The following is a 27,309-nucleotide window of genomic DNA, read 5'->3' on the forward strand; positions in this document are numbered from 1 at the left end:
TAAAGTTTCTTTAATCAAATGGCAATTATTTTGCTGTAAAGGTTAAGATCTCACTATTCAGTCACTAAGACCGAACCCATCTCCCATTACCATCCACTTGCAGTAACGTTCCCCAGCTTTTCGAGTTTGTGCTTTTAAATCTAAGGGGAATGTTGCATTCAGCGCACAGGTGCTTATTTTTGGACTTTTGAAGTTGGGATCAAAGTGGATGAGTATTGGCTTATAAAATCCTCCTGGAGGTTCCATGGTGCTGCCGGTGAAGAAGCGCAAAACTTCCTCAGCTGAGATTTGCAAATCCTCCTTGGCAGGCTCATAGTCGCTACGTGGTGATTCTGATTTGCACAAAGCAAGCCCTGCGAACGCATCTTTCAGGAAGGACTTGAAATAGACATATGCCTTGTCCTCTTGTCTTGCCAGCTGAGAACCACATGCACCATACTTATTTAGCTTGAAGAGTTCTAAGAACTCGTTCTGGTTTTTTTTGGGAATGAGGTCAAGGCTCAAAAAATGCAATGCAGCTTCCTCTGCCTCTGGCGTTGATTTCCAGACTGAGAGGAATGGTTGCAGACCTGGAAAGAAAAAATAAATAAAATATTAGTCATACCACCTGCTTTCTTTTTTTTTCCTGCGGTAATGCGGAACAGGGACATAGCAATGCTAGCCTCCATGTGTCTGTCTGTCTATCACACTTTTGTAAGAGCTCTCATGCTGACATTACTCAACTGAATTTTATAAAATTTATACCACATGTTACTACCACTAATACCTTGGACAAGTTCCAACATCATCACTGTTCAATTATTTTGACAGGAGTTATGGGAGTTTATCAACTTTGTTTAGTAGGCTAATCATATTCCACCTAGTAGTTTCAGAGGAGTTAACGTTTGAAAAAGTTTAAGACAAAGGAAGAAAGAGGCAGAGTGATGGCAAAAGTTTACATAGGCTATTGGCCAGGTGTGCTAAAAACAACACTGAAATTTAGAAATAATCTGCAAATGCCAACTGGATGTCTGAGTGAGAACACTTCTGGACCCATTTTTCTCGATGGAAAGGAGGTCTAGATCCTCAAATTTTTCCTTTTTATTATCTATAACTTTATACTTTTGCTATGATTTATTACAACACTGCTTTAAAAAAAATATTTTGGGGCTCCTTTTTTCTCAGCAGAAAGGGTCAGGATCCTTGAAAATTTAATTTTTGTAATCTACAAGTTAATATATTACAACCCCACTTTTTAACAATTTTTGATTTTCACCCTTTTGACATCTTTCTGCACAGCAGAAAAGGTTGGGATCCTCAAAAATATAATTTTAGTAAAGTATTACCTTTCCAATGATATATTACAACCCTACTTTTAAACAGCATTTGATTTTCCACCCTTTTGGGCCCCTTTTTTGTGTTCACATTGTCACGAGGAGCATTGTGTTGAAATTTGAAAAAGACTCAAGTCAATGGACAACAACAAACACAGACCTCATAACATAACTTTTTGTGGTCTTATAAAACTGAAATCAGAAGATAAGTTTATGAGTTGTTGCATAGACATTTGCAAAATGAACAACCTATAGGCTTTAATAGTGGAGTTCATGTTTTGCCATGGGAAACCCCTAAGTTCACAGTCATCAAACATGTCAAAATATAAAATAGTAGGAGACAGACTCTCAGAGAGTTTCAGTGAATTCTTTTGTGCAGCTAGGTAGATCACAAGTATATATTATTTGAGACATTTTTTTTTTATAATTTGCCAAAATGAAGATTTTACTATGCTCTTTTCAAAAATTTAATAAAAAGTAGGGGTCACTGTGCTATTTTTCAAGCTTTGAGTCTTTGAAAATTGCCAAAATTTGGTTAGTTTGTTCATGAAAAAATAGTGTGCATAAAAAGAATTTTGAAATAAATTGTAAGAAGAAAGGTTTCATAATATGTTTTAAGAAAATAAAAAGAAAACATGGTGTCACCGAACTTGATTTCTTGCTACAAGTAAAAATAAAAAAATTCCCATTAGCCCAGTATAAATTTTGTACTAAAAGAGTTATCTCCCCTTAAATGGCTCATTTTGAAAAAAAAAATGATTTTAAAACCACAAAAAATGATATTTGTTAAAGTATTTTGTACAATACAATTAATTTACAAATTTCCTTTAAATAGAAAAAAACATTCTAACCCATTGAATTGCAAATCTGTCTCCATATTTGCAGATTTAGGCAAATAACTAGACCGATTTTGTACTGTGATTGTACAATCCAAGATGGCAGTATACCATGAATCTACCTCAGGAGACTAAAGTAGATACAACATGTACACAATATATATATCATTAAATAAAATAGTAAAATAAGTTAATAGTTAACAGTTCCATTCAACTTAACTTTTTAACTTATTTCACTATTTTATTTAATGAATATATACATCTGCACATGTGAAAATTATTTTTTACGCCTATATAATATATATATACAAGTTAAGACTTCTCCACCCTATATATATATCTGAAAATATACAACTCGTTTAAACATCAACCTAACAATGTTAGATCTGTAAATTTGCTTTCACAATTTTTTTGTTCTTCCTTCGATGGGATTCGAACCCATGATACCGAGATATGGTGACACCAAATCGCCTGCACTGCAGCCGTCCCGCTAGACCTCATGAACATCTAGGCTTCATAAAAATGAAGCTTTCAGTGGCCAGGTGTTAACTTTCCACATCAGTTATATATATACACATATGTATATCCATGCATCTCCTCTCCATGCCTTATATATCATGTACTGTAGTACGCAGCTAGATTAAAACTGATGAGGAAAGGTAACACATGGCCATCGAAAGCTTTATTATTGTGAAGCCCAGGTGGTTGTGTGGTCTAGCAGGACGGCTGCAATTCAGGCGTTGTGGTGTCATGGTATCTCAGTAGCATGGGTTCGAATCCCGGCGAGGGAAGAACAAAAAAATTTGCGAAAGCAAACTCACAGATCTAACATTGTTGGGTTGATGTTTAGACGAGTTGTATACACATATATATATATACAACTCGTCTAAACATCAACCTAACAATGTTAGATCTGTTAATTTGCTTTTGCAAATTTTTGGTTCTTCCCTCGCCGGGATTCGAACCCATGCTACTGTGATATCGTGACACCAAATCGCCTGCACTGCAGCCGTCATGCTAGACCATATATATAAATCTCACTAACAAACTTGCCTCTCTGAAAATCCATGATGGCAGGCAACTGCATGGACAGCACATCTCTCCTGTAGAGGCCTCGGAGCCAGCATTTTCTGTCAGCCTCACACAGGGCTGAGGAAGGCTTCGAACAACCAATTGAAAGCCTATCCACAATGTCATCTATCTCATCTAATTTGCAATTCAGAACCTGTAAAAAGACCATGGTAACATTAGAATGTAAATACTAATACCTCCAATTATAAATTAACAGCCTTCCAAGAATGGTTGTAGCCAGTTGGTGTAAAGAATGACACTTTCCAAAAAAAAAAGTATTTTATATGAAAATCTGGAAAGAATGTGGATATTTATATCAGAGCTGTTCAAAATCTACCAGAATGTGGGAACCAAAGAGATATTACTTTGTGACCTCTGAAAAAACTTTTTCTCTCACAAGAACAAGTAACCACTGTGAAACATTTTAAAGAAGAAATATTTACCCTTATAATTACCACGTCAGAACTTCTTACCTATACAGAAAGTAATTACAATAGAATCTAAAAAAATTCTTTATATACCCCCTCTTTACCTTTTCTGCTAACTGTTGCTGCTCCTTTGTTTCAAAGTGTTGCTTTGTCACTTCTCCTAGACTGCCTTTAATAATAAACTTAGCTAAAGGCTCTGTAAATACAGGCAAGCCAACTGTGCCCTAAAATTAGTAGTATAGAATGTTAGCCTTGTAGTGCAGTGCTAAACACATGAAGTACAAACATGTACTAACCCCTAGGATAGTGTTATAATTGGTTTCTGACTATCCTGCCCAAATTCTTATTCTATACAATAATTTTTGTATACCTCCTACAAGTTCCTAGTATTATTGTTCAAAATGATGAAATACAAAACTCTGCAGATTATTAATAAATCTCTTACCAGTTTCCTCAAAATTCTGTTCTCTGAGTGCCACATTTATTTAGTCATGATGTCTCTGAATTTCTTATTAACTGATATTAATGAAATTGTCAAGTATGATAACAGCACATTACTGTTAAAAAAATAATTCATCTTCATACTGCTTGTAAAATGAATGCATGACCCTGAGTATGATGCTGCTCGACTTTCAGCATCAGGGTTATCTAAGTCACATATCAGAGGCATTGACAGTCAGAAGTTAGGTTGCTGAATGACAACAAAGTTACATCAATTCTAAAGCTTGCTGAAATGATAATTGGAAAAATGTTTACTGTGGAATCTTTATTGTTCGTTGGATACCAATTTTCGTGGGTTTCGTGAACCACAAATTCGAAATTCAAATGTCCAGTGACTATCATATTTTCAATAGGCTTTGTAAACAGAGATTGGCAAAACCATGAAATCTAAGATCCACGAATATGCATATTTTCAGCGATCCACAAAAATTAATACACACAAAAATAAATGAATCCACAGTATTACCCAAAACTAAGACATGTTGGAGAGCCAAGTTGAATTTTTTATTCATGTTTATTTATAGCAATTCAAAGGACTATCCAATTCTTCTTACAAAGAACTATACTTCATTGGGCATAAATAATGAAATGTTATTCAACTCATGTCCTATAAATCAAGAAGTACCAACATATCAAAGTCGTATTGAAAAGAACTATACCTGGGCAACTGTACTACCAACATAGCGTCCAAGGGTCTGAAAGTCCTGGTTGTCTAAGGCAGAAGCATTTATGGAGAAACCGCTACCAGAAGCTAATGTCCAAAAAAAAATCATGGCATCATTTATATGCTTTAAGGACAAATTATTGAAGCTACTTGCTTAACTCTATAAATAAGCAGACTCTTTGCTTAATTTCAGAAAGAATATTAGATGTTTTTCTGAGTAAGCAGGTACTGATTTCATAGGTTCATGTAGTCATCTATGCTTAAACAAGACCAATCGATTTCTGCACCTGCGTTGCATTGCAGCTGTGATTTACAGATGCTGAGGAAAATGGGAGGAAACATTATGGAGTATATGTCTATTTGACTTGGTTAACTCTACTAAAAACCATAATTTTGATGATAAAATGTCGGGTTGTTGTCTCTTTGATACATTCCCCATTTCCATTCTCAATTTTATAATGCAGTTAAAAAGGTCTATATAATATGCTATAATGCAGTTAAAAAGGTCTATATAATATGCTATGATGCAGTTCAAAAGGTCTATTAATATGCTATGATGCAGTTAAAAAGGTCTATTCATATGCTATAATGCAGTTAAAAAGGTCTATATAATATGCTATGATGCAGTTAAAAAGGTCTATTAATATGCTATAATACAGTTAAAAAGGTCTATTCATATGCTATAATGCAGTTAAAAAGGTCTATTAATATGCTATAATACAGTTAAAAAGGTCTATTAATATGCTATAATACAGTTAAAAAGGTCTATTAATATGCTATAATACAGTTAAAAAGGTCTATTAATATGCTATAATACAGTTGAAAAGGTCTATTCATATGCTATAATGCAGTTAAAAAGGTCTATTAATATGCTATAATGCAGTTAAAAAGGTCTATTAATATGCTATAATGCAGTTAAAAAAGGTCTTTTAATATGCTATAATGCAGTTAAAAAGGTCTATTAATATGCTATAATACAGTTAAAAAGGTCAAAAGAAGAATATCAACCTGAAGTTGAGGATTTTGGAACCAGTTCTGCTCTTACCATTGCTGAGAGAAGATTTCTCCCACTGTTTCAAGACAAGGCTGTTAAGCTCTCTCAATAACCCTCCACCATCACAGCCATCCTCCGCCTCAAACTCAATATGTAACCTTGATCCAGGCTTAAAACGGGCAACTTCCACAAGAAGGGTGTCAATAGCATCTTCACGCAGGATTGAGATAATTGATATGTTCGGATCAAGCTTCAAACTGCATGCTTCAATGAGATCATCTATTTTTCTAGGCTCCTGAAAAGTAGTTGCTTATGTGCTATGTTCTAAATATTATGTGAGAAAATTAAATGATATGGAGTAAATAAGTGAATACAGAATCAATCACAAAAAAAAAAAAAACACTTTCATCCAGGGGTCACCCCATGGTCTTCAATCCACACCATGTACCAAGCCCTAAAGTGCCCCAACAAAAGTAAATTAATAAATTTTTATTACATTTATCTGTCATAATGACTTAATATATGACTTAATATTATATTTGAATTTGCAACAATGTCAAACATAACTAGAATTGCAAGCTATAGTTGATGTTGCCACTGGTCATTTTTGATGGCTGCATGTTGTTCACAATCATAAAATTAGCCAAAACATCAATTTTTGTTGAAAAAAGACAATGTTGAGTTTGTAGCCATCTGTAGCCCATCTTTCGAAATGGTTGCCAAAATATCAACAATTCTTACTATTTTTTCCCATCAATTCCACCTTCATAGCCTATTGAACAATTATACATAGTTTCATCATATTCTGCTTAACAGTTTTGGAGATAAATGACCATTTTTTTAAAAACATTTTAACGCGTTTTGACAGCTTTCACGACAATGACAGCTTTTTTGACCAAAATAAGTTTCAATCTTAACTGTTCAGGCAGAACTCTGCCTGTGAGAAAAAATTGTGGCCTGAAAAGAAGAATAACAATATTTATCGCAATTTTGTGGATTCTTCCTTTGATCTTTTTTTGTGATAACATACCTGCCAACTTTTGAAAATGCCCATGGGGGTTTTAGCGCGCGACAACAATTTCAAAGGTTGCAATTCTTTGCGATGACTATTTTGCACGTGCTGTTTTGTGGTCTATCAGGTTGGGAACAACACCTAGGGATACCCCCTCAATGTTAGGGTATTAAAAACCACTTTTTAAGTACAAATGAGCACACATTCATATTACTTGAAGACACTTTTCCCAAAGAACTATACATCTTATGATCTACATGTACTCATTTGTACTGAAAAAAAGTGGTTTTTAATGTCCTAACATTGAGGGGGTATCCCTAGGTGTTGTTCCCAACCTGATAAAGCTGGTCCGTCTTTGTGTATAATTTTAAATTGGAAAAGTCAACAACTATTTAGTATTCTTACACATGAAAATAATTCCTGGTCTTACAGCTACATGTTCATATTTTCTACTGATATAATAACTAGAATCATGCAAATAAACTTAAGAAAAAGGCATGTACGCTCATCTTACAAATATGACACTTTTTCTAGACCACAAAACAGCACGCGCAAAATAGTCATCGCAAAGAATTGCAACCTTTGAAATTGTTGTCGCGCACTAAAACCCCCATGGGCATTTTCAAAAGTTGGCAGGTATGTGAAGTCTAGAAAGAAGCCCATTTCACTGAACCAGTTTACATAAAGGTTTCAGGGCCGGCTACGTCCTACCTCTTGGTGTGATGGTTTCTCACTATTCATTGAAGACCGATGTGTCTTCCTGTGATTTATTCTTACTCGCTGGATGGGTTGTTGTCCCTTTGAGTTTGACAAATTCCCATTTCGATTAATTTTTCTATTATTTAAGTTATCAAATCTTGAATTGTGAAGAAATAAGAATTTATTCAGATTGCTGCAATCTATTGTAAATATCTCGACATCTACTAGGTTTAAGTACCTTCATAGTCTCAATAGTAGAAGCACTACCAATAGTTGGAGTATCAGCAAATGTCTGCTCACCATTATCAGCTGTCTAAAAAAAAAATAGTGCAACAATATAAAATAAAGGGCTGCGCTTTAGCGCATGATACGTCCGTAGCTCTTTTAACTTGTCTTTTATGCTTTAAATGAATTTATATGATCAACTAGAAATAGTGTGAGCCCTGTCAAATACCCCCCCCCCAAAAAAAAAAATAATAAATAAAAATGCACAAAAAATTTGGCACTATTAAGGTGGTACCTAACACTACAGGGAGATAACTCAGCAGAACGTTTAAATGACGTTGTGTTCTTAAGGGAATATTAAGCTTCTCAATGATCAAAATGAGTGTTTGTCAAACTGCTATATAATCTGTAATCAGTGTAATTTTTCTGATTAAACGGTTGGTTCAATTTTTTTGATTTTTTTATATTTTTGTCAAAGGGTCAAAGTAAATACTTTGTCAAAATTTTAAGAAAATTAAACGAGCCAAATTAATTTTAGTTCAGGTGTTAGGTACCACCTTAAGGCTATTCACCAAAGTTGCATAAAATACCCTTTTTATAAGTATAAAAATTCATTTCTTAAGAAAACGTAAAATCTAAAATTTATAAAAATGGAAAGGGAGCTTATGTCAATAGATATAAACAATTTAACAAAGTTGCATAAAATTTTGTGAAAGTGTTAGTTATTGTCCAAAATTGGAAAATCCCCCCCTTTTTAAGCATAAAAATTCATAACACGGAAATGTAAAATCTGAAATTTATAAAAATTGAAAGGGAGCTTAAATCAACAGATATAAACAACTCATCAAAGTTTCATGGACATTGGTGAAAGCCTTTTTGAGTTATTGTTCAAAGTGTTAAAAATCCCCCTTTTTTTATGAATAAAGCCCCATTAATCCAAAACTAAAAGTCATAAGAAACCTCAAATAAAAAAATAATAATGCATATGTTTTTTATAACTCAATGGATAGTTCTCATTATAAAACTTATGTACATATACTTTTTTCTGAAGAAAATTCTTTAATTTATTCATATTTAGAAAAAGTTTACTTATTGGAATTGCTTCCTTCCAGCAAGCAATTCCCCCGACATATTATCCGTATGCAAGGTGACCTCAGTGTGACCCATCTCGTAAAAATCCGGTGACCACAATACGCATGGATGTCCTTAAAATAAACTATTATCTGAATATACATGTTAAACACGTGCTCAATTTCCATGCTTTTTTGTTTATTTTTCGTCAATTGTTGACAAACATGTGACAATCGTTAAACTTCGGCTTCAAAACACGAACTTTAATTACCTGCCATATTTTCACAACAACACTGACCGATTGAAAAAAAAATTGACGATTATACGAAATTTACACGAAAAAAGTGATAAATTCGAGCACAGAAGACTAAGTTTATGATGTTTGTATGCATTGGTTCAAGAATTGGAAGAACATTATTTTTCATCGGTCACTCGTTTCTTATGACTTTAAAATCTGAAATAAAAAAAAAACGAAAGGGAGCTGACGTCAACAGAAATAAATAATTCACTTAAGTTTCATGGAAATTGGTGAAAGTGTTTTTCAGTTATTGTCCGAAGTGCGGACGACGGATGACGGACAATGGTATACCATAATACGTCCCTTCTAAAAGACGAGCGTATACACACACTGTTAAATATACTTTCATTTAAAAGCTACTAATATCATCAGTAAACTGAAGAAATGATTAAAACTTGCTTTGTGGAAAGCGACTAGAAAAACTTTTATAGTTGTAGTGAGGCAGTGATAAAGCATTGCCAACTAGAAAATGTGTGTGTAAAACCAGATGTTTTGGGGTGCCGAAAAGGACTCTTGTGGTTTTGTACTCAAAATTCAAATTTTTATGGACAAAAGTGAGTTTTGTTCAACAAAAATGAGTTCTGTTTAATAAAAATTGTAGTATACTACAAATTTAAATTTTGTCATACAAAATTATCTTTCAGTGGACAAAAGTTTCTTTTGTCATGAAAAAAATCAATTTTGTATCACAGACTTGACTATTGTTAGGCAGACAAAAAAATCTAAGTTTCCAGTAACCCAACTGACCCTGTTTTTAAGCCCTGACCCTAATTATTTTATTAGATTAATCAAAACAAAAAAGGTATCAACCGACCCTGTTTTTGACACAGGCTTCTGTTAATCAACATAATAATTTATTTACCTTGCCTCTATTGTCACAGAAAGCCAGTAAACCATTTTATTAATGTTAAAAAGGTATTCCAAATAGGTTAAATCCAAGAAATTTGCACACCAGGTGCTTCAAAAACATTGCAAATGGCTGCACTTTGGGTATTTGAAACTAATTACAGACCCATCCTTGGAGAAAAACCATGATAATTTTCCAGATTTCATTAACAATGTAAAAAAAATAAATATCAGAAATAAAAATTTAGAGACCTACTGACCTATTTTTCAAGATGATGTTACCGGTAACACAGATCTTTTTTTTTTTTAGGCCTTACCGTATTTGATAAATGGGCTACAAAAGTCATTTTTGAACGAAAATTAGTTAAGTTTGGATTCTGTGAACTAATTTGCATACAAAATCAACTTTTGTGAGACAAAATTGAAACAAAAATGAATTTTGTCTCAACAAAAATGAATTTTGTCTCACAAAAGTCAATTTTGTTGAGACAAAAGTCAATTTTGTTAATTTTGTTGAGACAAAAGTCAATTTTGTCTCACAAAAGTCAATTTTGTCTCACAAAAGTCAATTTTGTCTCACAAAAGTCAATTTTGTCTCACAAAAATCAATTTTGTCTCACAAAAATCAATTTTGTCTCACAAAAATCAATTTTGTCTCACAAAAATCAATTTTGTCTCAACAAAAGTCAATTTTGTCTCACAAAAATGAATTTTGTCTCACAAAAGTCAATTTTGTCTCAACAAAAATGAATTTTGTCTCACAAAAATGAATTTTGTTTCACAAAACTCAATTTTGTTGAGACAAAAGTCACTTTTGTTTCACAAAAATGAATTTTGTCTTACAAAAATCAATTTTGTCTCAACAAAAGTCAATTTTGTCTCACAAAAGTCAATTTTGTCTCACAAAAATGAATTTTGTCTCACAAAAGTCAATTTTGTCTCAACAAAAATGAATTTTGTCTCACAAAAATGAATTTTGTTTCACAAAACTCAATTTTGTTGAGACAAAAGTCACTTTTGTTTCACAAAAATGAATTTTGTCTTACAAAAATCAATTTTGTCTCAACAAAAGTCAATTTTGTCTCACAAAAGTCAATTTTGTCTCAACAAAAATGAATTTTGTCTCACAAAAATCAATTTTGTCTCAACAAAAGTCAATTTTGTCTCAACAAAAATGAATTTTGTCTCACAAAAATCAATTTTGTCTCAACAAAAGTCAATTTTGTCTCACAAAAATGAATTTTGTCTCACAAAAGTCAATTTTGTCTCAACAAAAATTAATTTTGTCTCACAAAAATGAATTTTGTTTCACAAAACTCAATTTTGTTGAGACAAAAGTCACTTTTGTTGAGACAAAAGTCACTTTTGTTTCACAAAAATGAATTTTGTCTCACAAAAGTCAATTTTGTCTCACAAAAATCAATTTTGTCTCACAAAAGTCAATTTTGTCTCACAAAAGTCAATTTTGTCTCACAAAAGTCAATTTTGTCTCACAAAAATCAATTTTGTCTCAACAAAAGTCAATTTTGTCTCAACAAGTCTCATTTTTGTTGAGACAAAATTGACTTTTGTGAGACAAAATTCATTTTTGTGAATTTTGTTTCACAAAAATGAATTTTGTCTCAACAAAAATGAATTTTGACTCTCAAAAATCTATTTTGTTGAGACAAAATTTGTCTCAAAAAAAGTATATCTTTGTCTCACAAAAGTCGATTTTGTTTCTCAAACAATGAATTTTATCTACAAAAGAGAATTTTGTCTACAAAAAGAATTTTTATCATTACAAAATTGAAGTTCTCATAAAACAAGTCTGAATCACATAGTTTTGCAAGACGAAAATGGTTTTGTAATGACAGATTTGAATTTTGTAAACACAAAATTGATTTTGATTACAAAAAGTGCAAGTCCCATTCAGCACCCTGTAGATGTCCCTCCCATAGATTGTACTTTCCCAGATATAAACTCAACTCAAAAGAACTGAACCAGAGTCAATGAAGCATAAAATGTAGGTCAAAGTGACCTGAGAGTTTCTGAACCGTGGCACACTACCCATGACACTTCCACAGGTGAAGTACCATAACTATACCATGTCTACTTTCTGAGATATGGACCTTAACCAAAGTGTTATGTACGGACTGACTTATGGACAAGGGTAACACTATATGTCACATCCTGTACATGGTTGGGACATAATAAAGCAGTACACTAAAATGAAAAGGGTACAAATATATAACTTCAGTTTTCTTACCTCGCTTTCTGTCATCCAGACAGAATTTAGCACCGTTGGGCCAGTTATCCCAAAGTGTGACAATGGCTTGCCTGACAAAGACGACTCTAGTGCCATCTCCATTGTTGCACCCCTAACAGTAAAAAACTCAGTTGCACTTGACTGTGAGCCAATGAAGTCCATCAGCACCTAACGAAGAAAATAAAATATCATGAACTTCTATTCAAAAAATCTTTTGATAGTCACTGCAATATATTTGGTGATTTAATTCCTAGAGCTCATGATTCTTGTTGAAACAATGAAATATACTAACCAACAAAAGAAACGCCCCACTTATATTAATTTCGTTGGAATTTAAATTCAGATGCCAATATCTTTAAAGTTAATTATAGAAATGAACTGATATTTTGACAGAATGCTTCTGGAATCCGTTATGTATCAAATTCTGTGAAAATGAAGATTTTCCTAATTTTCATTTTTGATTTCTCCAAAAATGAAAAGTGACGTCATTTTGTGACATTATTGAATGTTTTATTCAAGCTCAAAATTGCCAGAATTGACAATATGGTCACATTTTTAACCATTTATAATATTCATCATGTTCATTGTAATGACAACTTGGAAGGGAGGACTCTAAAAATAAATGTTGATTCACACAATAAATTGTCTGTGGAATTTGTAAGAAATTGCCTAACACGCATGGAGCAGCTCCTGCATGATTTGTATAAAATATGTAGAGAATACAACAGAAAATCTACAGACCCTGCACAACCAACTTTGTTCAAAAGGGGTTCAAGTTGCATTGTTTCTGTTCATATTTTACTGAAATTTACCTGAATGTCCTGACATTCCAAGAATTTTCTGGACAGGACTCCCTCTTGCGTTCGTATCTTTATTTCAAATCCATGATCTGAATCTGTTTGCTCAGCGAGCAATCTTGTTTGCCTCCTCAATCTTATCTGTTATAGGAAGCAAGTAAAGTTAAAATTTGAGAATGAGAATATCAACACTTGTGTGAACATGATTAGATACTACTGTTCAAATGAAACATCAAATTCTAGAACACTAACAAGAAAAATTTTGCAATTTTCAATCACGTAAAAGGCATTTACCAAATATAAAAAATGGATGAAAATGATGAAATTAAGACTGTTCAAGCTATAATGCATACAGCTTTTAAAAGTGTGTCAAAATTTTAACTTAATCTGTTGTGAAATAAAAATTCTTTTTTTTCACGGCAGTGGATAATAAAAGGCTGCACTTTAGCGCATGATACGCCTGTTGCTCTTTTAACTTGTCTTTTAATGAATTTATATGATCAACTAGAAATAGTGTGAGCCCTGTCAAATAATAAATAAAAATGCACAAAAAAATTGGCACTATTAAGGCTACCTCAAATTTAACTGAGTTTGTTGTCTTAATTTTTCATCCATACATTCTATCTTGTTCACAACACACTTTCTGAGTACCAAGTACCTTTTATATTTATATTAAAGAACCTTAGTGTCAGAGCACGCTCACATACCCCACGTCCCCAAATTGTCATTGGAGAAATTAAATAAGTTTAAGAAAAAAAAATTGTATAAGAAAAATTAATTTCCTGCCAATATGCACATCTAAATAGTATGTCTTTATTATCTACAAAATTTCATGAAATTCTGTTATGTGGTTTCAGAGGAGTTGCGATGACAAACTGTTGCAGTAGTACATTAAAGTAAATAAGTTCAAAGGGGCGTAACTCCTAGAAAAAAATTGAATTGCAATTTCCCGTCGATATGCACAACTACATAGTATGTCCTTATTATCTGAAAAGGTTTCATGAAATTCTGTTGTGTGGTTTGAGAGGAGTTGCGATGACAAACTGTTGCAGTAGTACATTAAAGTAAATAAGTTCAAAGGGGCGTAACTCCTAGAAAAAAAATTGAATCGCAAATTTCTGTCAATATGCACAACTACATAGTATGTCCTTATTATCTGAAAAAGGTTTCGTGGAATTCTGTTATGTGGTTTGAGAGGAGTTGCGATGACAAGAAACAGGACTGACGGACGGACTGACGGATCAAAAACATTATACCCTCCACAACTCGTTGCGTGGGGTATAAAAATGGAAAGGGAGCTTATATGAGTTATTGTCTGAAGTGTGGACATCGGACGGACAACGGTATACCATAATACGTCCCGTCTGAAAGACGACGGGCATAGAAAAATGACAAAAAAGACTACAATGACAATGAGGAGCAGCAAGAAGAAACAGTGAAAGTGAAGATGGTGAAAGTGACTCTACTGAAAGTTATGATCTAAATGAGGAAATAGGTGATGAAAGTATGTTATCATAAAATGATATATGCCTCAGGGAACAGTTAGAATCTCAGGGACTGCTAATGTGCTTTCATCCTTGCAACTACTCAATAATAAGTACTAACGTATGACATTCATGGAACCTATTTTTTACAAGAAATTTAATGTTTTAAATTCAACTAAAGATTTTACAAATTTTATGTTTTCATCAGATTTTATTAAGTGCTACTTGTTACATCAATAGATATAAACAATTCACCAAAGTTTCATGGACATTGGTGAAAGCCTTTTTGAGTTGTTGTCCAAAGTGTTGAAAATCCCCCCTTTTTTTATGAATAAAGCCCCATAAATCCAAAACTAAAAATCTGAAATTAAAAAAAGACAAAAGGGAGCTTACCTCAGTAGATATAACAATTCACTTAAGTTTCAGGGAAATTGGTGAAAGTGTTTTTGAGTTATTGCCCGGGCGTATAAAAATGTAAGTATAAAGTTGTGGGAATAATTCTTTCTCACACACATCACTGCATATACATTACTTACTAATTCAACTGCCTCAGCAGCTTCAGTAGCTTGCCTCCTTTCTGCTTCCTCTCTTCTTCTTATTTCACGGTCAATAGCCAAAACCTGTGCATACTCTCTGTCTTGCTCACAGCAAAGACAGTTACTACCAAGACCTTCCAGAGTGTGACCAGCTGGGCATGTCTGAAAATAAAACAAACACTTGTCTGTATATTGGAAAACAAATAACTATACAACAAACTTAATTATCTAGAGCAACTGGAAATTGATCAGCTCCATATAACAAGAACGCCAAGGGTACTCCAATAGTCAACCTAAACTTTGTTAACGTGAACTATAAAATCCTAATATACATATCTTCAACACATGAACAAACATAAGACAAATCAAAATCTTTCTTGCATTAAACTGTTGTTTTTTTTCTAAATCCATAGGCTGTAATTTTGCCAAATACCAGCTGACCCAAACAAACAGCAAACTTGATCTGTAACTCATCATAGTAGACTCATATTTCAAATTTCAGCTCAATATCTCAAGCTTTGTAGAAAAAAAACCACCCGTTAAGTTAAAACCTGACAGACAGAGGGACTGACCGACGGAGTGAGTACTAGACCTGCTTTCACCACAGGTGATGCAGGTAAAAACATTCTAGCATAAAACTGCGGGAATAGTTATCCCCTAAATAGGACAGACTGACAGATAAGGGTTAAAAAATATGCAACTAAACTTCAAGTTGTGGGGCACAAATAGATTAAAATAAGCCATAAAACCTACTCTATGGACACTAGTGCTTCTGTCAGCTTCATGACACTCCATTTCACCTGCTTTGTGGTTCTCAATGCCATCCAAGTTGTTTTCCTTGTCATCCTCATCGCTCTCCTTTAAATTCAAATGAAATAGAAATTTCATTAATCTTTTAAAGAGAAACTAGTGAATATGCACAATTATAGGCTTAACATCCACCACTGATTTTAGGCAGTGCAGTACACCAAAAACTTTTAACTAATAGTACGAAAACAGTAGGTTCTTCACTGGACCAAAGACCTTTTTAACGGACATAATTTGATATTTTTTTAGATAAACTTACTGGACATCTAGTCAAGTTCATCAACAACTTTTACTGGACCAAACTTAATTTTACTGGACTTTTGCCAATTTCAATAGATCTTCAGGATGACTGCAAAAAACAGTTTTAAAGCTTTTGTCTATTTGTTTATATGAAGTGTTGGCTAATTTTTACTGGTCAAAATCAATTTTTGTAAGGAGGGGTCGCATAGCATGGCGTAGCCACCTCTTCCATTAGCACACATCCAGAAAATGAACATCATTATGAAATTATTTAGGCAGTACATTTGCAGTGCTGTGCTCAGTGAAAAGTCCCAATATTCAAAACTGCCAAAGTTTGAATTAATGTTTTTCCAAAATATAATACTGATTCAAATAGAAAGAACTGAATGTTTTACTGAGAACAAACAAAATATTGGACATTTAGTACCCGGTCAACACTGTTGTATACAGTATTTATCTCCAGTTTTATGATTATCTGATGATGCATTTATATGTGGTTTTATAGCTATTTTGCTTAACTTTCCTTTAAATTGTGAGTGATAATATGTCTAGTATCATAGATGCCAACCCTGTTTTAACACAATCAGTAACAAATTATCAAATTTTACGTATTTTTGAAAAGCTTTCAGTTATCATTCATAAACTTACATTTACCAATAAAAATTACTGACAAGTGGTTGTTAAGTGATGTGCACTAAAATTTGTCATTTAACATGTTGTCTGTAGCATTAAATAATTGTTCAGATGTTCTCGACTGGTACATTTTCGTTTTGTCAAGGAGAAGTAGAGAAAGGGGGAAGGCTACTTCATAAAATGCAAGTTTGCCTCTTCGGAAGTCAGTTAGTTACTCAACAATTGGTTGATAACTCTCGAGAATTCGAAAGCATTACATTGGCATTTTCTAAATACCAGACCAGGACGGAAAAGTAATGATAAAAATCTGTGTATTACAAATTTAAAATTGAACGACGATGATTGGTAATCTGTAACTATTCCACTTTGAATGTAATAGCGTAGTTTTTATCGCAAAATCGGAAAACTACGCCAAAATCATAATGGTTGGCATCTATGCAGTATCACTGTACAGAGCTCATACGAACATATAATCTCTAAGGCTGTCTTCAAGGGACGAGTGCAATGATAACCCATATATATTGGAAACGCTGGCAGAGATCAAAATAAGCTGTGAACTTTCATGATTTACCAAATGCAATTTTGAGTAAAACTCTGGTGCTGTCAAATTTCAGGTCTGTATTTCGTAAGGATTTCAAAGCTTTTGTGTTAACAACAAATTGTTAACAGGTGACAGAAGGATAAAGTGAAAACTATAGGGTGCCTGCAATGCAGGATGTATTATAAGCATTCTTATCAGAACTTACTATACTTGATGCACTGGGGACAGGTTCTAGTGCCAAAATGTACATTCGTCCCTGTGGGCTCATGGTTATCAAGGTAGTTGCATCAAACCTGACACTCTTGGAAACAAATGGTTTCTTGAGACTTTTATTTCCTGGCATAACCTAGATGAATAATATGGTTGATTTAAAAACTTAAGAATTAATAAAACATCACATATTCTTCTTATAGTGATTCTGGCTTCTGTCTTAAATTTGTATTACCAGTTATCTTATCTGGACCTTTGAGTCAATTATTAGTCCATGTGGACTAGTGCAAGCGAAATGCATACGTGTATTGAGTTTCATCATGATGGCATACTTCCTTCTTGAAAATTCAACTTCAACCTGTAGGTTTACCTGGTATATTAGCCCCCTTTTTATAAGTTCATTACACTGTGTTTAAAAGGCTATTATTTTTTATAAATTTAATCAATTAAATTAATTAAGTATTTCATCGTTACAAAAGTAATCAGAAGTCATACTTCATTTAAAAGTGAGCTAATGCATTTCCCTTTATCATACATAGTTGTTCACACCTGGAACGGTGAACCGTGATGGCTAGAATTCACTGATTGAAGATTAAAAGATCAGAATGGAATATATGGTCATCTTTTACTGTCATTATCCCATCACCTTTGAGGTATTTAAATACCTATTGCCTGACCAGAATAAATTTAAATTGTACAATAGGTATTGTGAGAGCTCATCAACAGGTGGTCATTTAACTACCCAGTAAAAAAATCTTCACTATTCCTAAAAGGTAAAATTTAAATGACTGATAGCTAGCTTGCTTTCCTCATGCATCATGACCAATGTCCAGAATAGACTATTCTATTTAGAGATGGGACATTTTAAGCCATTTCTTTTTGTGTCTCAAAATAGTCAAGATGGAAATTTCAATCAGTGAATTTAGTTTATAAAAAAGGCGATATATGTTTGCTTCATGGTGTTTTTAATGTGGGATGTATTTTAAGTTTTTGATCCTAAATGGAATTAAAGTGTTTGTGAAATGGATTTTTTTGGATAGCCCAATTATTTGTGAATAATTCTACAAGATGAATTATGTGTGGCGTAGTGTTTTCTAATGGGATATATTTTCATGTTATATTAAGATTCCTGAAATGGAATAGTAGTGATGCTAAGTTTCATTTGATATTAAGGATCTACTTCAATTGGAATTACTGTTTAAAAATTTATTTTCAATATATATCAAAAAAAAGTACAAATGGCTTAGTGAATAGAAATTTCAATGCTTTATTCTTCATTATGAAAGTGGGATTTACCAGCAATGATTTATTTGTGATTGTAAGCAAAATGAATAAATATACAATACATATCTTTATTAGAAAGAACAAATAGTGTATTTAATGTAAAATATCCCATACCTAAATAGAATAGTTCATTCAGGACATTAAACATGAGGAAAGCAAGCTAGCTACATGTATCATTCATTTAAATTCATTTAAATTAGCTCTGTCAAAAACAAACCAGGTAAATCTACAGGTAGTTAAATGACCACCTGTTGATAATAGCTCTCACAATACCTGTTGTACAATTTAAATGGACAAATTGTATTGACAATTTTTAAACTGGTCAGGCAATAGGTAGTTTACTACCACAAAGCTTATTGGATAGGCACAGTAATTATCTCGAGTTTAACCACGCATTCAACATTCACAAAGTGTCACATAATAAGGGCTATTCCATTTAAACATAGATCAACCCCAAGGAAGGCATTTTGAAACCACTTCTAGTGGTGGGTGCCCTTTTCAAAGTTTTGATGAGGACAATCCTTCAAAATTTGTAAAAATGCTTCTCTGGGTGGCTGCCCTATTGTCATAGTGCCTTCCTGGGGGTTGATGTATGTTTAAATGGAATAGCCCTAATACCCATTGTCAGAATCAAGCATGTATTTTTAATACACTATTGATCATGTCAGTTTCATTTGTTTGTTTAAAATATTTGTAGTAAAAACATCATAAAAATGTTCTATTGTATGATTAACTTTTATTACTAAATTTCATATAAAAAATCCGCATATAAATCCTACAATCTCATTTTAAAAGTTGTATGGCTATCACTTGTTTTTAGTTGGTTGATAGCTACACTAAAAGTCGTTGATGCACTTTAAATGCCCTTATCATATATATGGCTAACGAACAAGACTCAAATGAGATTTATTTCACTCCCAGCATGCAAAAAGACTTCAACTACGTCAAATTAGTCAGGAAGTTTGAAGGAATAAAATTAATAATTCCCCATTTTCTTCTTTATTAGTTTTAATTCAAAATAAAACTTGGTGAATATGTTTTTTTTATGGAATTATGAACATAAGATGATAAGTGAAAAAACGTGAAGTTTCCCTTTAATGCCACCCAACTGAAGTCAATTTTATCAGCCAAAACAACATAAAATGTTTGTTTTCTTTTTTTTGTGTCTTACAATGCCTGGTCTAACTAATTAACAATCAAACCAAGCAGCACCTAAGATCAATCAATACCTGCAGATATGCGAAACTGAAATCCCCAAAAAGTGAATTTATTTCACTCCTTACAGCATCTTCTTTGTCAACAGAAGAAAATGTAATTTTTCCCACCATGTTCCTCTTTGCCAACTCTGTTATCATGTTTGACGTAGGCATAGTGTAGGTGTCAAGATGTGATGATGTTGTGTGAGGCAGTATTACAACGTCTTTTGTGATAACTCGTCCCCTCCTCTTTCCCTTGACTTCAACCGCCACTGCCCTTGTGCGCTTGGGACGTCTAAGAACAGGCTGTTTAAAAATATTTCAAATGAAAATTTGTATTTATATATCATGCCAACTTATTTATGACATCAATAAAAATGTATACAAATTTACAGTATAGCTGTCCTCTTTTGCAAAACACTGCCTGCCATGAGATTTTTTTTTATAGTATATATGGTAATAACTAGATCATGTAAAGGCCAGGTGAACAGAGACTGTAACCATTATTAATACTTAAGACATGTCTCCTGCCACAATTTTGTTGTTTTTTTACACATGATTTCCCTTGAAATAATATAATAATTAATGTAACTTACAAATAAATACTCAACTTACCATTACCATACTCACCATACTTGATTGCTGCACAAAGTCATCTTCAGACTCTGCCCTCAAAAGGGACAATGTAGCACTAGAATTCTGAAAACAAACATTCATCAAGCATTCTTAATATATTGCAAACAATACATGGAACCCTACTGGCTTCAATGGGTGCAGCTTGTTGATAAGACCACACAGGTTGAACCCTGAACAGTAAAGACAAGTATGGACTCGGACTAACACATGACTCGTCAAAAATCTGTATATCAAATCAATATTTTTAAGCTACATGAAAAAGAAGTTCTGAAAACAGATAGTTTGGGCTTTTTTCTAAGTCCAAGGACCTACAAATCATAAGACTAGAACCCAATTGAAACATTATCTGTAATTATTCATAAAAAGACAAAGTGAAATTACAGACTGTTTATCATTTGTAAGTTTGTTAAAATATTAAAACATCAATTGACATGACTAATTGGCTCAATAAACACTAAAACAGTAAATGTTATGTAATCATGACACACCCCAATCCGTTAATCTGCAGTGGTTTCTTGTCACGTATCAAATAGTCTACTGATTGAGGTGGCACCCAACACTTTCACTACAATAAATTTGGCTCATTTAATTTTCATAAAATTTTGTCAAAGTATTTTCTGTGACACTTTAACTAAAATATGAAAATATAAAAAAATTGAACCAACCGTTTTGTCAGAAAAATTACACTGGTTATATAGCAATTTGACAAACACCAATTTTGATCAATCGGAAAAGCTTAATATTCCTTTTACAACACAACATAATTAAAATGTTTAGCCGATTTTACAGAGTTATCTCCCTGTAGTGTTAGGTACCACCTTAACAACAAAACACAACACCTACAGCATTAGATGCTCTTTTGATCAAGTCATTTCTTTCATATAATTGTGTAACTGTTTTAACAAGCCTGCACGTGAATTGGCTCAATGACACTAATTGCATATCTAAAAACTATACTCATAAAGTTAACATGCTAACATTCCTAAGGTTCATGTATAATGAAAGCCGTAAAAGGGGACGGGCGTCAATTATAGAACTAGCATATGCAAATATTATAAATCATTGATGTAATAGAACTTAAAATGTACTAAGAAAGTTCAAGGTAGATATTAATTGTCAGGAAAATATGACACAACATGCTTTTGTATTTAACTTTTTTCACTTTATAATTGTAAAATGGTAATTTTAAAACAGTCGATGTGGATTTAGTTGGTAATTAAATCGCAAGAAAAAGACAGCAAGAAAATAACCTGGTTTACAGTATTTGTGTAATTAATAAATTCTCTAAGTCCAAAGACCATAACTTCACCAAAAATCATCAGACCAGGACATAATTCAAAACTGATCTGTAACTAGTCATAATAAAACTATAAACCTGACGCTGAAAAGTATAGAAAACTGATAATTTTTGTGGAAGTCCTTATTAGTAGGACCACAACAACAAAAAATCATCCTACATAAACCAAATTTGAACTTGATCTGTAACTGGTCATGTTTATTAAACTATATACCAAATATCAAATCAATATCTTCAAGCACGATTTAAAAAAGTGTGGAAAACTGATTTGCGGTGACTGATGGACAGACAGACGTGAAAACATACTAGCTCTTGATGAAGTTTAAGAATTAAGATAAAATTTAAAAAAACAATTTTTTTTGATTTGTCCAAAGAACATGAATGTCAACGCCTAAAAAAAGTTTGGTGAACAGGATATTGACATTCCACCTTAATGAAAGTTGCAAAAACACACATTACAAACCCTCATGCTGACGCTGTATGCACGTTTTTTAATCATTCCCATGGACAGTTCTTACGTTTTAGTTCACAAAAATGTAACACTGAAATTCAATGAAATTATATAAACTAGAGGCGCCTAGGAACCTGAATCCCTCAACTAATTACCTTAACCTACATGTTTCAGGGGCCATAACTCCAACATCTGTCAACCGATCTTTCTGAAAATCTTAACAATCATTTTGTGCAGAATACTCTAAGAAACAATCATGCAAACTATTGGATGCAAGGTGATTGCAAAAGCTCACCCTACCTTTGAGGAAGGCGAGCTAAAAATGTCTGGAAAATAGAGTACAACTCATGCTAAACATCAAATTTCAAACCATTCTCATGGACATGGAAAATTCCAAAGTATTAGCTGAGGAAAATATGCAGGACATACATTAGCACCTACAGACAGAACAGAAGGTAAAACTTACATCAACCCATCAAGACGGGGCAATAAAAGGCGGCATAAAATAAGCAATTATCTTACCATCCTTGCCGATGGTATACGTAAACGGCTTGGGGAAAAGATCTGCCTTGGATGTGACTGCTTTGAGCTCTCAGTCTGTGATGCAATCTGTGACTGTCTCTCTGGTTGAGTTACTTCAGACTGTATTGACAAAGCATCTGATGCTGATGAAGATTGAGTGGCAAGCAATGGTTGAATAGTCTGCAGGAACTGGCAGAAAAAGGATAGATAGAACATTAAATATTTAATTAGTAAAATTTAAACTAATAAATTAATAGGGAATATGCCGGAAGGACAGACAGATGGACATACAGATGGACAAGGGTAAATCTTAATGCCCCTGTCATCTTACGGGGGGTGGGGGTGCATACGAAACTCTATAAATATAGATCTTTGCCTCTTTGCTAAGCTTCTGCACCATTCACTTAAAATGATTCAATTTATGTCCCAAACCATTTCCTGTTCATTTATAGGATATTCAAACTACAACTCGGGGAAAATAAATAAATGAAGAATGTGTATTAAAGGACTTGGATGTCCATGCGGGCAAAATGGATTGAATCATGCATAATCGGGACAAGAACAAAATGGAAAAGGAGAATTACTCAGGAACAGTGAAAGTGACGCCACCCAAATAGGAACAAGATCTGTGTTTTATGGTACTTAGCATTTCATATACTATCTTTTCTCAGGTAAAAAGGGGCACAACTCAAGAACGGCAAAAGTGACAGTACCTAAATTTGAACCTGATCTGTATTGTGTACATTGTAGTACGTAATAAACATTTGTGTATAAGTTTTAAATCATTTGCCTTGGTTGAGGCAAACATTAGTTATAGAACAGGACCCAACTATTTTTCATATATACATGTACATAAAGACAAGGGTAAAGCTTAATGCCCCCGTCAATGTACAGGGGGGGGATAAGAACAGTATGGTCCCATACATGTAACTCCAACAAAATTGGTTGATATTAAAATGGAGGTGCAGTATGATGTAGTACTTATGGAAACTAGCGATCCTGAAAAATTTCAAGAAATCGGATTAGTGGTCGATGAGGAATTGCATCCACAAAATGTTCCCTTAGTGTACAATAATAAGAAATAGTCAATTAGTCACATAACTCCGACAAAAGGGGTCAGTTCAACAACAACAAAATATGCGATACATAGTAATGGTGGCCTCTAAGTAAGATTCCAAGGATAACAGCAATTATGTAAAGGCATTGTTTGATAAACCATGCACCCTTAGAATCGGTACTGCATCTATCTGGCCCACAGTAAATGTTTCAGTGCGTTCTTTATCATTTTACTGTGTCAATGAAGCCAAGTGGCAGCCTAAAGTGATCCCTGAAAGTTTGGACAGAATTTCAGTTAGGCCAAATAAAATAATATGTGTGTTTCCTGTTTCATCTTTGAAAAAAATAGGGTAGGTAGGTAGGGATTTTTTTTTATTTTACCATTTTTTTTTACATTGAGTCTATGGGAGAGAAATCCTGACTTTAACAGTGCTTATTGAAAAATGATAAAAAAAAACTTTAGGGTAGGCTATTTCTAAGCTTAAAATATAGGGTAGGTAGGGAAACAGGAAACACACATGCTTTTTTATTTGGCCTTATCAAAATTGTTGGTTTAGGCAGACTTTAATGTACAAACAAATTACTCTGTCTCATGGTGTTCAGTTTCATTCATATATTAAATTCTTACCTGTCCAAATTGTTGCAACAACACACTGTTGTTAGCAGGTGGTGGAGGATCATTATTCTCATTCATCACAACTCAATTGTTCGGCAAAGCTTTCTTTGAAAATAAAAAAAAAAAAATTTTATGCATTCAATAGGAAAATCTACTAAAAATTATCAATTACAATTTCAGAATCTATACAACTGATTATCCATGACGATTACTTGCTCAAGAGCCTTTTAATTTTTATAATTTGTTTGCCAACACAAAAATATAATTGATTCTAAATTTTGAGGGAAAAAAATATTCAAAGGAAGAAGAAAAAATATTCTGAGGGAGGATGCATACCATAAAAATAATGTTAAGAGGGTGGTGAAGGGTTATATTCGTGCAAGGTTTCCAACTGTTTTAATTTACTGTGTTTTCGTGTTTAGACATTTTATTTCTCCTTTTCTTGTGTTAGGGTCAGTGTGTGTGCTTCGTGTTTCCCCTTAAATATTTCCCATTTTTCGTGTCAGTTAGCTTCAATTTCTCGTGCTTAAAATATCACACATTTGATTGAAAAGTAGGCCAGAAATGATTTATAAGTCAGCCCAGCACTAAAATGTGACTCAAAGTATCCATGATCATTGATAATGACTGCATGATCTCCAATAATGGCTGAATAATAACTTCTATCACTTATTGCTTTAATATTTATGATCTTATTTCTCGTTTCACAATTTTATTTCACATGTTTCGTGTTCAGTTCCCCCCTGTTAAGTTTGAAAAAATAATTTGTTGTGACGTGTCTTAAAAATAAATATTTGGCCAGAAAAAAAAACATGACCCCCCCCTTTTAAAGTTAAATGATCAGTCCCTTCTGTAGGAAGAGTTCATGTGTTTTCGTTATTTTTTGTTTATTTTTTACAACAATCACCATTATTTTTTTTCCGCCTCGCTCTACTCGGCAGCAATACACTCCATTATTTAAAGAAGGCCATCGTCATTTGCCGGCTCAACGAAATGTCCTTTGTAATCTCTATCAGTGTTATCAGTTCTCGACAATGTAACAAACTTTTTTCCAGTTGGGCCAGTTCTTCAAATAAATGTGGTCAAAGTTGATTGTGTTAATTTAGTAGATACTTGTATCCCCTTATCCTCACGATGTTCTCTTGCGTAAATAAAAAAAAATCATAACATCCGTTGTTGTGCTCAATTTTGACATTGTGTGCAAAAGGTCATCAGTTCTTGATAGTTGTCAAAAGTATAGTATGGTATGCATGTTTGATATTAATAGAAGATTTAAAATTACTCAAATTGAAGAAAAATATCAATTAGTATCATTTGTCTCTAGAAATGAATAATAATTTTTTTTTAGCCTTATTGGTCAATTTAGACATCTTTAACAGATATCCTAGGAATTATCTCTCAAGGACAAAAATAAAATATATGCATTGAATATTTATAATTATCTTTAATACATATTTTAGATGGTTTTAAATTAATAAACCAATTCTTATGTGTTATAAGATGTTGTCACAGCTGTTATTAATTTTTACTGTCATAGTAACAATATTTAAGGGCATTACTTTTCCGATAATTGAATTGGATTAAATTTAAAAGTTCATAAGATATGATATTTAAAAACTTGCTAGGCCAAAATTAAAAATATGTTTGTTTCCCTTTCCCCCCCCCCCCCCCCCTTTCCTGAAAATAATTTGTTTCAATTTTTGGAAAGTGCTTGAAAGCTGAAGGATTGATAATCTAAATAAAATTAAATACAATAAAATTGAGCACAAACAACTGATAAGTGGCCTGGACTGGACAAGTCAAACAATGGACCACTTTCGAGTTCATCCGTCACCGGCAAAAACTCGTCAATTATGCACTCCTTTATGACGTCACTTACCAGATAGAGGAGCTCGCCTGTATCCCTGCACTATTTACGTTCATCAAGCGTCTTAGTGATCGTCTTTGTGCAGGATAAACTAGAAATAATGGTTGCTCTGTAGGTACTTACTGACAATTCCCTAATGACAGCAGTGTTGATTGTCAATTTTGAGAATTCAATTTGCCGAATAATTCGTACAATATAGAATTATAGTTTTCCAACCACTCTCTCAACATTGGGAGGAAGTGACGACGCCCCTAAACGCAAAAATGACGGTGATAAAGGCGCGTATAATTGACGAGTTTTTTCCAGTGACGGATGAACTTGAAAGTGGTCTATTCATGTGACCATGCTATGACAATCACTACCAGTTCAAAAAAAAAAAAAAAAAAGAACCTGCCTTCCTGGTCTGTTTACAAAGGGTAGACCCGGGGGAGGGGAAACAGACATTCTTTTAAATGTGGTTTTATTTAGGGACTGTTCAATATTTATCTGCGAGATTGGCATGTGCAAACTTGGGCAGGGCAAAATCATTTTTTACTAAGAATAGTGACAGGGGCAGACCCTAGCTTTTTTGTTGGGAAAAATCAAACTGTTAATGGGGGACTCAACCTTATTTCTATTAATTTATATATAAAATATTCAATTAACATTTTAATATATATAAAACATTAAATATTTCATTAACTTTATCAACAACTAAACTCCAAGAGGTGAACCAACGCCTGTGTGAATCATTTCGATAGAGTCCCTGAAGTGGATACCTTGATATGCCGGGTTGTCAAATTATGCAAATGAATGCAACATTTAAATAATACTCCAAATTGACAACAACACTTCAAATGGTCTGCAATTTTATTTGCTGTGGTCTACATGTATCGCCTGCAAGGCAGGCTTCATCAGGACAATTTTTATACAGAAATTCATCCCTGAAGT

General features: G+C 33.3%; 2 protein-coding genes across 6 annotated transcripts in view; both read right to left on the minus strand.

Moving 5' to 3' along the window:
• LOC139527946 (uncharacterized) lies at positions 1 to 25,708 on the minus strand. Of its 2 annotated transcripts, none has more exons than XM_071323641.1 (16): positions 25,420 to 25,708; positions 24,525 to 24,617; positions 22,841 to 23,029; positions 20,550 to 20,633; positions 19,968 to 20,240; positions 17,450 to 17,590; positions 15,777 to 15,881; positions 15,024 to 15,185; positions 13,019 to 13,144; positions 12,207 to 12,374; positions 7,757 to 7,831; positions 5,859 to 6,102; positions 4,809 to 4,900; positions 3,753 to 3,872; positions 3,203 to 3,374; positions 1 to 569 (listed from the first exon to the last, which is right to left on the minus strand). In XM_071323641.1, exons 2-16 carry the CDS (start codon positions 24,588 to 24,590, stop codon positions 58 to 60), a joined length of 2,529 nt encoding a protein of 842 aa, XP_071179742.1. In that variant the 5' UTR covers positions 24,591 to 24,617; positions 25,420 to 25,708; the 3' UTR covers positions 1 to 57. The 2 variants fall into 2 exon arrangements, with proteins under 2 accessions (XP_071179742.1, XP_071179743.1); XM_071323642.1 differs by having other exon boundaries at positions 20,565 to 20,633; positions 25,420 to 25,652.
• The window catches only part of LOC139527951 (uncharacterized), a 104,017-nt gene that overhangs the window by 63,755 nt on the left and 12,953 nt on the right, over positions 1 to 27,309 (minus strand). The gene's annotated exons all lie outside the window — the stretch shown is intronic.

The sequence above is a fragment of the Mytilus edulis genome, chromosome 6 (genome assembly GCF_963676685.1).
Source record: "Mytilus edulis chromosome 6, xbMytEdul2.2, whole genome shotgun sequence".
Classification (NCBI taxonomy): Eukaryota; Metazoa; Mollusca; class Bivalvia; order Mytilida; family Mytilidae; genus Mytilus; species Mytilus edulis.

What these genes read in the sequence shown, in the direction of transcription:
- LOC139527946 (XM_071323641.1), bottom strand. Translation starts at nt 24,590, where the DNA reads ATGAATGAGAATAATGATCCTCCACCACCTGCTAACAACAGTGTGTTG. An exon ending in GTATACCATCGGCAAGGATG is followed by an intron (nt 20,634 to 22,840) that starts GTAAGATAATTG and finishes GTTTGTTTTCAG; the next exon opens with AATTCTAGTGCTACATTGTC. An exon ending in TTGGTAGTACAGTTGCCCAG is followed by an intron (nt 3,873 to 4,808) that starts GTATAGTTCTTT and finishes TACTAATTTTAG; the next exon opens with GGCACAGTTGGCTTGCCTGT.